The sequence below is a fragment of the Kogia breviceps genome, chromosome 4 (genome assembly GCF_026419965.1).
Source record: "Kogia breviceps isolate mKogBre1 chromosome 4, mKogBre1 haplotype 1, whole genome shotgun sequence".
Taxonomy (NCBI): Eukaryota; Metazoa; Chordata; class Mammalia; order Artiodactyla; family Physeteridae; genus Kogia; species Kogia breviceps.
Window position 1 is genome coordinate 38,024,855 of NC_081313.1, and position 12,639 is coordinate 38,037,493.

General features: G+C 36.2%; 1 protein-coding gene across 2 annotated transcripts in view; it reads left to right on the forward strand.

The window, feature by feature from the left end:
- The window catches only part of PARP8 (poly(ADP-ribose) polymerase family member 8), a 176,949-nt gene that overhangs the window by 99,930 nt on the left and 64,380 nt on the right, over window positions 1–12,639 (forward strand). For both annotated transcript variants that reach the window (XM_059060782.2, XM_067030963.1), the window contains exons 6-8: window positions 30–100; window positions 1,579–1,656; window positions 3,241–3,335. In XM_059060782.2, the coding sequence (XP_058916765.2) occupies window positions 30–100; window positions 1,579–1,656; window positions 3,241–3,335 (244 nt within the window). The remainder of the gene's footprint in view (window positions 1–29; window positions 101–1,578; window positions 1,657–3,240; window positions 3,336–12,639) is intronic.

Consider the following 12,639-nt stretch of genomic DNA (forward strand, 5'->3'; position numbering starts at 1 on the left):
TAAAATGATTCTTTAATTATAACTTTCAGAATTAAGAAAGACAAATGACATTAACTGTTGCTTGTCCATAAAATCCAAATTACAGAAGGAAAATGGGGAGGTATGTAAATTACATTTTATGTTTTATTATATTTCTTCAAACAGTATAGATATATTTGAAATTTACTGTGTATTTGTAGTTAATATCATCGTTATTTCGGTTAAAATTGCATATAGTGAATGAAGTACACGCTCCTGGCTTAGGGACTTATGTATAGGAAAGATGGTGGCCTAAAATTAGCTACCTTTAAAGTAATAGAAAGAACATCTGGTTTAAATCTAAATAAAGTGCATACAAAACCTAACTTGTTCTCTGTGTTTTCATCAAATAATGTACTTGATTGAAGAGCACTTATGTAACAGATTTAGAATAACCGTATGTTATTCTAAACTGTATGTTTAGATTAACTGTATGTGATATACATAGTTTTGATCAGACCCTTAAAATTTCATCTGTAAAAGATGATCTTTCTAGCTAAAGGAACACAGAGCTTGGGTATAGTCTTATTTTTGGCCAGTGTTAAAACAACAACAAACTTATCCCCTTTCCTCACCTTCAAGAAATTTACTTCAATCTCTAAGCAAATACTGGGACATTAAACAAACAAAATGAATGTGGTGGGGCCCGACAATTCTTTGGTTTTAAAACTATGCACTGAATGCAACCCTGCCATCTGTACCATTCATCCTGCTCTTCAGTAGCCAAGCTGAGAATCACTGATTTATCATCATTGCTGCTAAAACCAAAAACTGTTTGTATTTTATAAAACCCAAATTCCCTTTTCTCGGTTTTTTTGTTTGCCTTAGTAATTTGAAATTTGATCTAGAAATGTAGGGATAATTACAAAACAGTGAATTAATAGATTCCTGTGTCTAAAAGCAGCTAACTTTCTCTTAATTATTTTAAAAGGGTCAGGGATAGGAATAGTTACTTTAGATGAATTTTTGTTGTTTGTACTTTAGACACATAACAGATATGGTTCAGTTAATGAGAAGCTCAAACTTCAAGTTCAAGCATATTTAATTAAATATCCTTTTGAAATCTGAAATCTAAAATAATTTCTACAAAGTTCTCTTCATAATGTGATTTGTATTTATTTTCATAATTTGAGTTTTATATTATTAGATTCAAAGTGCCTTTTCTTTCATACCATTATGTGGAGTTGGCAGTGGAAGTGAGAACAGTCTGGGATAAATAACGCTGAGGAATTTTTTAATAAAAAATTGAATCAGCGTGAGCTGCTCAGATGTTTTATCAGAACAAACCCAAAATAGTAATTGATTAATGTAGCTTTTTATATACATCAAATATTAAATTGTACAACTCAAGACCAGTGAAACGTACATAGAGCTTAATGCACGCACAAAATTGTCTCTTACTACCTTTTTGGTTTTGGTTTGTACTGCCCCAACAATTCTTTTATTTAAAATCCATGTGATATGCATAAGACCTACCTATTATGGCCATTTGTTACTTTTGTTTCAGAAGGAGGAAAACTAGTTTGACCATTAAAATTGCCTTCTTACTATTATTTTAAGGAGTCAAGACAAAATAGTACGGTAGAAGAAGATTCTGAAGGAGATAATGATTCTGAAGAATTTTATTATGGAGGACAGGTAAGCATGCCAGCTCCTCCAAATAGCCACTCTCAAAGGTAGCAATAGCCATACATGTTCTAGTGGATATCTGTGCTTGTCATCTAAAAGACCTGTGTGTTGTTCAGGGTTCTGTAACTAACAAGGAAATTCCTATAATTTGTCTGTCGCTCATTTTCTATATATTGTCAGAAATTAAGGTTACTTTTGCAATTATTTGACTGCAATCATTTATCTACACTGAAGTTGTCTTAACTTCATTACAGATGTTTTGCAGACAGCATCTTATTATGCTTTTAACTTTTACATTTATTAAACATATTGTGCTCAGTCAATATTTTGAAACCGTGACACTAATAAAAGCATGAATTGTTAGTTTTAAATAGAAGGTGATTAACCTTTATAAAAACTGATGGGCTGGGGTTTCCCTGGTGGCGCAGTGGTTGAGAATCCGCCTGCCAAAGCAGGGGACACGGGTTCGTGCCCTGGTCTGGGAAGATCCCACATGCCGTGGAGCAACTGGGCCCGTGAGCCATGGCCGCTGAGCCTGCGCGTCTGGAGCCTGTGCTCCGCAACAAGAGAGGCCGCAATAGTGAGAAGCCCGCGCACCGCGATGAAGAGTGTCCCCCGCTCGCCACAACTAGAGAAAGCCCTCGCACAGAAACGAAGACCCAACACAGCCAAAAATAAATAAATAAATAAATTTTTTATAAAACAAAAAACCCTAATGGGCCCTAATTATCGAGCATCCTCATTATTTGTATTCATTGTCTTCCTTTTCCTTCTATATTAAAGTGTTTGTTGAAAAACTGTTATGAAGAAATATCATAATTTATATATATGAAAGTGGCATAGCCACATAAGCATATATACAAAAGAATTCATTATATTTTTCCAGAATAATGTTAAAATTTTAAACTGAGCATCTGATTTTAGGATATGGCTATATAAGGTGTCTTGTTCTGTTTCCGTAAACTTCTTGATCCAATATGCTTTGTAACGTGGATAGTTTAAGGGAAAGGTAATATGTTAAAGAGATGCTTTAAAGCCAGTTATTATGCAAAGAATGCAAGTCAGTTTATTCATTCAGAATCAGAAATGTGTAATTTGTCAATCAAGTGTATGCAAGGCAGTAGAGGTATGGACGGACATAAATAAAACTAGGTTTCCTCTCTCCAGGAATGCCTTACTAGGAATGGGGTACTTTTCCTAATGATTCTTTAACCAATATAACACTCTAATATTCTGCAAAATAATTCTTCCAGTTTCGATTTTTGTTTACACTGCTAATTCTTACAGGAGGAAGTAAATGTTTTTTTTTCAGTCTAGAAGTTTTTCAGATTACCTGCCACTTCACTCCTTTCAACACTGGCATTGTCTTCGTATCAAATATTACTTTTTAAGCATAATAAATTATACTAGTTGTATGTGAACCTAAGAACTTTAGTGAATATATTGCTGAACTGTCTATACTTTTTTCATGAGGGCGACAGAGAAAATGCCCATGGCAGAGCCACAGGGTCACCTGTCCAAGAGATTGTTTGTATTTTGATTTTTTTGATTCTCTTTACCCTAAGTCATTTCTAAATTATCCCTTTTCATCAGGTGAACTATGACGGGGAGCTGCACAAGCACCCCCAACTCGAAGCTGATTTGTCGGCAGTGAGAGAGATATATGGGCCACATGCAGTTTCTCTCAGGTAAATAAATACCTTCGGTGAATACAACTTAAAATTATTTGGGGGCTTCCCTGGTGGCGCAGTGGTTGAGAGTCCGCCTGCCGATGCAAGGGACACCGGTTCGTGCCCCGGTCCTGGAAGATCCCACCTGCCGCAGAGCGGCTGGGCCCGTGAGCCATGGCCTCTGAGCCTGCGCTTCCGAAGCCTGTGCTCTGCAGCGGGAGAGGCCACAACAATGAGAGGCCCGCGTACTGCAAAAAAAAAAAAAAAAAAAAAAAAAATTATTTGGAAAGTCATTGGAATTTTCTTTTGGAGTAAAGTGGAAATTTTCTTGGGCTTAATTATATTTGAAAGTATATGAGAGTGTCTATTATGTTTCTACTTATACAAAATGGAATATTTATGGCTACGATTTTTTTGTGTGTACACATGGTTTAAGATTACATTGACTTCATTAAAGAAGTTAGTTATTTTTGGAGAGTTAGTCTGATAAAATATCAGTCTTGAGTGGCATCATAATCAATTCCCGTAATAGATTTGGCCAGCTGAGCCTGTGTTGTTATCATAAATTAAGGACACATTTGTGTGAACAATAAAAGTAAATAGCGCGTAACCGCTGTTATCCAAATCACATTGTGATATGTAATGTGGCCCCTAAAAAAAGAAAGGAAAAAAAGACATAAGTTTGTGCAGTGTGTGTTTGAATGATAATTATTTTTTTTGTTGCAGTTACTTAATATATTATTTGGTGATAAATTGCCAGGCCATTTTCTATTACTTTAATCATTCAGAAGACCCCCACCATCCCTATTTAGACTTTCTTTTCTCTCCTTAATTTAAGAAAAACCCTTTTCAGCCATCATACTTGTTTCCTTCCATGAGTCAGATCTGATTTTTCAGATTTTTGTTATCTTCCTAAAGGGTGGTCTCCAAGTCTCCAGACTCCTCTCACAGCCTGACCTCAGTTCCAGCCTCATCCACCCAAAGCAGGACTGTTTCTGTTCTCGAAACATGCTATATTTCCCCTTGACTTCGTCCATTTGCCCAAACAGTGCTTCCCTCTCAAACCCGGTTGCTCTCTTTATTCAAGCCCCAGTCTAAAGGTCAGCTTTTCTTTGAGCCTTCCTTGAATCTCTGATGCAGATTGGATTTTCTGCCGTCTGCACTCCCATCACATTTGGATCTTAATCTCATTTAGTAGTCTCTTCATGTCTTGTCATTATGGGTTTACTTCTTCCCCTCTAGACTCTGAATTCTGTGAGTGCTGGGGCAGCACACTTTTTTGTTACTTGCCTTTATTTTGTGTTGGTTTGGTTTTCAGTACTGCTTGTACTCCAGTACTTAGCCTAGCACAGGGCATAGATGAACTATAAGCTGGGGGCTTCTTGACTGTTTTCGGTGGAACGTCTGTGAAAACTGTTCATATTATCTGGTTATATTCTTTTCAGTGAACATATGCAGATTTTGAGAGAGCAAAAGAATACTTAAGGGATTATAACACAGCTGTAATTTATAATTGCTAACTGTTTCATTTTACCTGCAGAAACTAACAACCACCTGTGGCCTAAATAAGCTGGGATTGTACACCCGGACCTTCTCCCTCCTGCTCATGGAGGGATATTAGGCTACAACTGGGTGAGAGATATTGGGATTATACTTGGAAAAGCAAATCTTTGCAATTTCCAAAGTTTTACCAAATTAGCTGTGATCATTTCACAATTGATCTATGCTCTGGCTCCAGGATAAGGAATATGGAAATTCCATAAGTATTATAGAATGAATAAATGAAGAAGGCAACAGGGACTGTCAATACATTGTCCAGGGATTCCCTGGCGGTCCAGTGGTTAAGACTCTGCACTCTCACTGCCAAGAACCTGGGTTCGATCCCTGGTAGGGGAACTAAGATTCCCACAAGCTGTGTGGCCCGGCCTAAATAAATAAATAAATAAATTGTCCAAAACAATGACTGATTTTTTAACTTCAGTCAAACTTTGATTGAAAGCTTAAAACTTTAATCGCAAGTTTACCCCTCTCCCCCATGAAAGAAAAACGTCTGTATATGATTAATTCAACACAACATAGAATTTAGCTGCTTTGCATTTGAAATATGTATTTTTGTTTAGAGAATCACTTTACCACACATTGATTGCTTTTACAAAGCTTTTTTACATATATTTCCATGCTATCTAGGCCTCAATCATATCATATATTTATGTATATATATATATGAATATTTTTGTTTCTTCAGCAAGCATTTGATAATTTCTTATATTACTATCATAAGATAAATGCTTATAATTTCTATTAGTATCTTCCATTATTAATAAAATATTGATAATTTATGGACTGTTGAAATAAGATAAATATCTGGAATTTCATTCAAGTGAAGTATCTAAAGTCATAAATGGTTTTGGTTATTTTCCCCTTGCCTCTTTCACTTACAAGTTTTGCTCCAATTTAACTCTCAATGAATGCAAGCCATGTTCTTGCCTGCTCTAGATTTTCTCTAACTATAGAGGATGTTTCCAGAATAAATAACGTCCCAGAGGCCTCATGATATAAAGGGAAATCACAGCAGGACTAGTCTGATTTACTTAAAATAAATAAGAATGAATTTACTGTCTGGTCTCAAATACTGTGGCTTGGACACATGGGAGAAAGGAGTAGTTAGGCCTAAGATCTTGGAGTCACCTTCTCTGCAAAGTTTTAAGTCTATTGAAAACAGACTGTTCTAATTAGCTGTTCTTTTACTTAATTGAGGTTTATAAGAACTTAATGGAGTTTGAAGAGCAAAAGTACCTCAATATGCATAATATGCTATTTGCTGTCGTTTTTTAAAATGTGACATCTAATGAGAAAGGCAGCTAACCACATCTAAGTTCTCTTTAAGAGATGAAAATAACAGAGATTGCCTCAATTGAGGCAAAACTCTCTTTTAGTAGGTTGAGGGAGGCTATAGAAAAAGTGACCGATGATAAATTTATTACTTAAGTAGGTAATTTTAGCTCTACCTGGCCAAATCATTCAAAAGCAGCATTCTGGCTGGGTTGAACCATACTTGGAAACATTGATGACAGTTCTGATTCACAGGCTCTTGTGCAGGAAGTGAGTTAGGTCTCTGGGGGAGCATGGTTAACCCCCTGATCAGTCTGCATGTGTCTCATCTTGAATCATGCAACAAAATGAGGTTATTTTATGTTTTTATTATAAATTTACTCCTATAGTCATGTATCCATTTAAAAAATGACCAATGCTGTTGAAAACAATTTGAGATTAATATTTTTAGAAAGCAGGGAATTACAAATCACAAAATTCTCCTTTGGTTGGGAATGAAATGATTCTGATAATTTGCTGATGATGTTTCAAACTTTTACCCCAAATAAAATATCCTTTGCTTTATGATCATCCATCATCCATTTAAAGAACTGAAGGCATCTGAGTAATATTCTAATCTTTTTATTGTGACTAATGTTAAAGTAGGTTGGAAGATTGCAAGATTGTGACCATTCTGCATTTTGATCACTTTTTGTGGTTGGATGATTATAATTTTGGAGTTGATGTTTTGGAGGACAGGGCATGCAGAGGATTTTTTTTAAGGTTTGAGGAAGCTATACCACTATATTCAGGCCCACCACCCAAACATATATCTCATGGAAAAGAGAGAGAGAGAGGTTGAGAGAGAGAGAGAGAGAAAGAAAAGGAAAGAAAAAGCCACATAAATCAGGGTGGACCACTTTAATTTCTCTGGATTTCCATTAGTAGTGGGCCAGTAGGACTACTTAACCAATCTCTGGTTCTCCTCTTCTGTCAGATGGCAGGATTGTATTTTCCTACCTCTTTTTTAAATTAATTAATTTATTTATTTTTTCTCTGCGTTGGGTCTTCATTGATGTGGCTGGGCTTTTGCGGCGAGCGGGGGCTACTCTTCGTTGCGGTACGCCGGCTCCTCCTTGCGGTGGCTTCTTTTGTTGCGGAGCACGGGCTTCGGTAGTTGTGGCACGCAGGCTCAGTAGTTGTGGCTCACGGGCTCTAGAGCGCAAGCTCAGCAACTGTGGCTTCGCATGGGCTTAGTTGCTCCGTAGCATGTGGGATCTTCCTGGAACAGGGCTCAAACCCGTGTCCCCTGCATTGGCAGGCCCATTCTTAACCACTGCACCACCAGGGAAGTCCCGTCCCTACCTCTTATAATATCAGCAGTGGACACACAACTAGTGTTGGCCAGTGAAATGTGAGCCAGAGTGCTAGTGTGTGAGTTCCCACATCTTCAGTACTCCACCACTCTGGCCCCCGTGGCAACTACAATGAATAGCATTCTTTCTAGTCCTCTGATTCCATAGTAAGCAGGTACTGTGAGTGAGATATAGATCCTTTTGTTGTATGTTAAACCAGTGAGATTTTGAGGATGTTTGTTACTACAGCATAACTTAACCTACACCGAAGTATGTCATTCGTCAAAAGATCTTGGGTTGGATGTTTGTAATGTCCTTTGCAGCGTACTGATTCTCCCGCTTCTGCCTCTGGAGCCTATGGGAAAGCAGTCTGAACTGAAAACCAGGGGAAAGTGATGGCAGGAGGCACACAGAAGAAAGAAACAAACAGAAGACTATTTTTCAAAAACACTGGCATAAAATCTAGATGCAAGCTTCAGAATGTGAGATGCCAGACAGTCACCTCTACTTCCAATGCCTGTGCTTTCCTCAAGCAAAACCAAGGACTTTTAAACGGAGGGCAGAGTTGAAGCAAGTGTTTACACTGTACCTCTTATACACTGTTATTTTATATGGGTTTCCTTTCTTATCTGGATCTAATTTTTAAATTCTTCTTAGCCCTGTTGTCCTTTAGAGAAATTTATAGCTACCATGAATACAGTCTTGCAGATGCTTTAATCTGCCAAGACTTCTTCCCAACTACTGAGTTTGCATATTTCTTGGCCCACATTCACAAACATCTCTCTCACACTGAGCATGTAACACACTGAGTAGGCATGCAGAGATAGACACACAAGCTGTTGAGTTTCAGCTGTCATAGGAAGGTGTATGTTTCTTCACAAAATATATTTCTTCTCAAAATATAACTGACTAATTGTTGAAAGCAGAAATAACTAAATAGCAATAGAGGTTTATTTCCCAAGAACTTGTGATAGAGTTTCATGTACGTGTGTGTACACATATAATTTCCTTGACAGTTGATAAGGGAAGGCTGTCTATCTAAAATATATTTTTATAACCAGCACAGTCCTGCTAATTTTGATCAGACAGTATTATAAAACATCACAACAGTATAATAAATAAGCTGTGGTTTTATAGAGAAAGGAGGACCAACATAGATGGTCTAACATTTAATATATTGTAAGTATATATGTGGTATCATTAATGAGGATGTTGTCTTGATTAGTTCCACTAAAAAACAGGAGAATGAATTGCTAAGAATTCTGACACATAGTGCCCTCAAAAATGCATATTCAGGGCTTCCCTGGTGGCGCAGTGGTTGAGAGTCCGCCTGCCGATGCAGGGGACCACGGGTTCGTGCCCCGGTCCGGGAAGATCCCACATGCCGCGGAATGGCTGGGCCCGTGAGCCATGGCCGCTGAGCCTGCGCGTCCAGAGCGTGTGCTCCGCAACGGGAGAGGCCACAACAGTGAGAGGCCCGCGTACAGCAAAAAAATAAATAAATGCATGTTCATAGAAAAATATATTTCATACATATGTTCTTAAATGAACTAGGTCACATGTAAGTAGTCCAAATCAGATGGCTGGATTTCAAGATATGTCAATTCAAAGACTAATAACTCAGATGCTGGAAAGAGATTTGTGGAGCAGTTCTCCAACCCTCAGTCCCAGAGCGAAACAACTGCATCAGATCATTTCTGTGTAGTCTCCCTTCTCTTAAAAAAGTATTCAAGTTCAATTTGATGTGATCTTTTCATAGTGAATAAATATAGGCAGTGCACGGAATTGTTTTGAATGATTATAAACCTGATACAGCATTCAGTACACAATCAGCTATCAAGATTCACAGTTCAAGTTGCATTCGTATTTCAAGCTGCATTCGTATTTCAAGCATTCGCCTTGATTCTGCATTTGCTATTCATGAGATCCAGGGCTACTGAAAGATGCTCAGATACAGAAGCAATCCTGATGACTGGGCTGCTGCATCTGGACAGACTGTAATCACGCTTTGTAATCTCACAGTGGGAAACGTGAAATTACTGGCATTATATAAAAAGGGCATCACAGGGAAATTGGTTTGCATATACACAGTGTTGTTGTGAGTTCTTTGAAGTGTGGCATCAAAACAAAAGTGTAACTATTTACAGATCTACACCTGCAGAATCCAGTTAATTGCAAACCTTTAATGTCTCTGCCTCCTTAAAATTCTGTATTTATGCTCTGCTATGGTGAAGAAGAACACTTGTAACCCTTTAGTTACTTTTTTTTGGAAAGAAATTGATAGTATTGGGAACTGGGAAAATACTTTTAACCAAAAAAGTGTTGAAGAAATCATATAAGGAATACTTCAGAATTCACATATTAAAGGTTTTATAAGGAACGTATATCACATTCTGATCATAACGTTATGATAAATTCTGTTGAAATGATCTGGAAATCTATTTTTGAAGAAAACAGCTGTGGGTAAAGTTTGTGCTGACTTTTGTTATCTCTGATTCCTTTTTCTCTGCCTCTAAACATACCAAAGTCTTGCCATCATAAATAAATCCAAAATTATTCTCCCCTCTGAAATTGGCAAAGATGGGAGAAAAAAATGCCTGGTGATGATGCAGATGTGGAAAATGGTCACTGGGGGATCCTTGCTGGTGCGATTATAAGTTGTTTTAACCTTTTAAAATAGTAACTAAACAGTATATATTAAGACTCCCAAATATAGTTATACTATTTATTTTACTCAGTAATTCTAGAAATTATTCTCTGGGAAGACAGCTGCACATCGATTTTTATCCAGAGAGCTATTTATCAATATTTATAGTGTAAAAAAATTGAAAGCAACCTAATGTTGTATTACATAATTTTATTCATATAAATACAGACATTTAAATGTATGGTTTTGAAGAATATTCCACAATATAAAAAATACTCATTATAGAAAAATCGAAAGAGCAGGACAAAAATCTTTACATACCTTATTATCCTTAATAATAGTCATGTGTATTACATGATGTATTAATATATGAAAGAGACTGGAGTGAGATATAAGCAAAAAGAATTGTCTCGAGTGACTGTGTTACAAGTTATCTATTGTCCGTTTTTCTCTTTCTCACATTTTATATAATGTCTATATTACCATTGTAATCAGAAAAGGTAGATATTTTTTTAGAAAATACATAACATTGTTTAATAAAATAAATTTTATCCACAACCTATAGTTGATATATAAGTACTCTTTCCACATTTTTGGTTTTCCTATTTCTAGTTTATCTAAATAAAGTGTTTTAGTTTCCATAGTGTTTTGGTAATCTGCTCAGTGAACAGTATATTTGGAACATTTCCCTCAGGATACTAAATGTTTTTATATCAATATTTTTAATAATGGGTAATTTAAAAAAATTTTTATCAACGGGTCATCGTTTAAGTATTTCCTTATTATTCAATATTCTTTTTTTTTCTAATTTGTGTTCTTACATACATCCTTCTAGGTAAAAGTTTGCACATATTTGTTATAATTTTCTTGGGAATGGTTGTGTCAAGGCCTCTTTGCCTCACCAAAATGTCTTTTGCACATCATTAGTGATCTATCCTCATCATTGTATTTAATGGCTCTCTTTTAACATGCCTGGCTGTATGTATTTGACTTCTTATATTATGAATAATTGGCTGGTGTCCAGAGTCAGCAAATTATGACCACTGGGCCATGGGGCCTGTTTTGAACAGCTCATGGTGTTTGCTTTTTTAAAGGGTTGTTAAAAAAAAAAATACCCAAAGAAAGAGAAATATGCAACAGAGACTCTACGTGGCCTGAAAAGCCTAAAATATTTACTCTTTTGACCTTTATAGGAAAAGTTGTCTGAACCCTGAAGTAGAGGCATAAAAAGAAATGGTTCTTGTGCTTGGCCCTTCTTCTTGTCTTAGTTTCTGTATAATTTCATAACTAAGTTGGCATACTTTTGTATCTAAATTTGCATATGTCTAAATTTGTAAAGGGTTATAAAGGGTTTTATCCTTTATGAATAGCACAGATGTTTTGACGCAGGCAATTAAAGAATTCCTATGCGAATAATTTTATCCCTTTTCTTTATGTAACCTTTAAAAATATGACCATGAAAAAACAAAAAGTAATTTCATAAATAGTGAAAATGTGCTCAGTGTTTTGATATATTTTTAAGGAGAGGATGGAGAAAGCACATAGGCTGAGTTATTATTTTCTACCATGCTGCATTTTTTTGGTCATTGATATCGAAAAGCAAAGGGACCCTCTAGATTCCTTTATTCATCAAATTACATAAAGCCATTTAATCATTAAAAATGCCTTCTCTAAACCCTATAAAAGTGCCATAGTTTTGTACTCTGTTAGCATTATTTGCATATACCATACACAGAAATTTTTATTGAGTACTTACTATGTGCCAGATACAGTAACTGTACAATTTTGAAGTTGAACGTGAGTTCAATGCCTGGCTTCCCACTGACTTCTTATCTGCCCTTTGTCAACTTGTTTCGCTTTTCCTAAACCTCAGTTTCCTCATTTGCGAATGAGGATAATTATAGTATCTCTGTCAAAAGGCTATAATGAGGACCTAATGAGATCATCCATTAATGTTTGACCTGGTTTCCAACACAAAGTGATAGTTTATTGAATATTGAATCGGCTAAGCACTTGCATAAGTAAATAGGATATGTGTATTCACATCCCAGCTCTGCTACAAAGTGATGACAGTTACTGTCATGATGATGAGTTATTTTATTACTCTGAGCCTCAGTTAATGGACATATAAATTGGAAATGGTAGTAGTACTTAGAGTGCACTGTGATCGCATGTATACAAAATCCTTAGAACGATTTCTGGCAGTGCTCAATAAATATTGGCCATTAACTTTTATAATTTCTGTTATCTCTATAGTTTTCTCCCTCACTATGATTTGTATTTGTAACTTAAGAAATTTATTAAAATATCAAAAATAGGGATGTGTGTACGGAGAATATAAAAATTGCTGTTTTTATGATCTTTGTTAACTATGCTAGTTTGTGGCAGTATGTTGGCTGGAGAAAAGTTGGTCTCCATAATGTCTTTATGTGGAATATACTGTTGTTTCTTGTTTTAATTTTGATACATCAGACCTTTAGAGCTGCCTGTCAAAACATAGTGACATTTA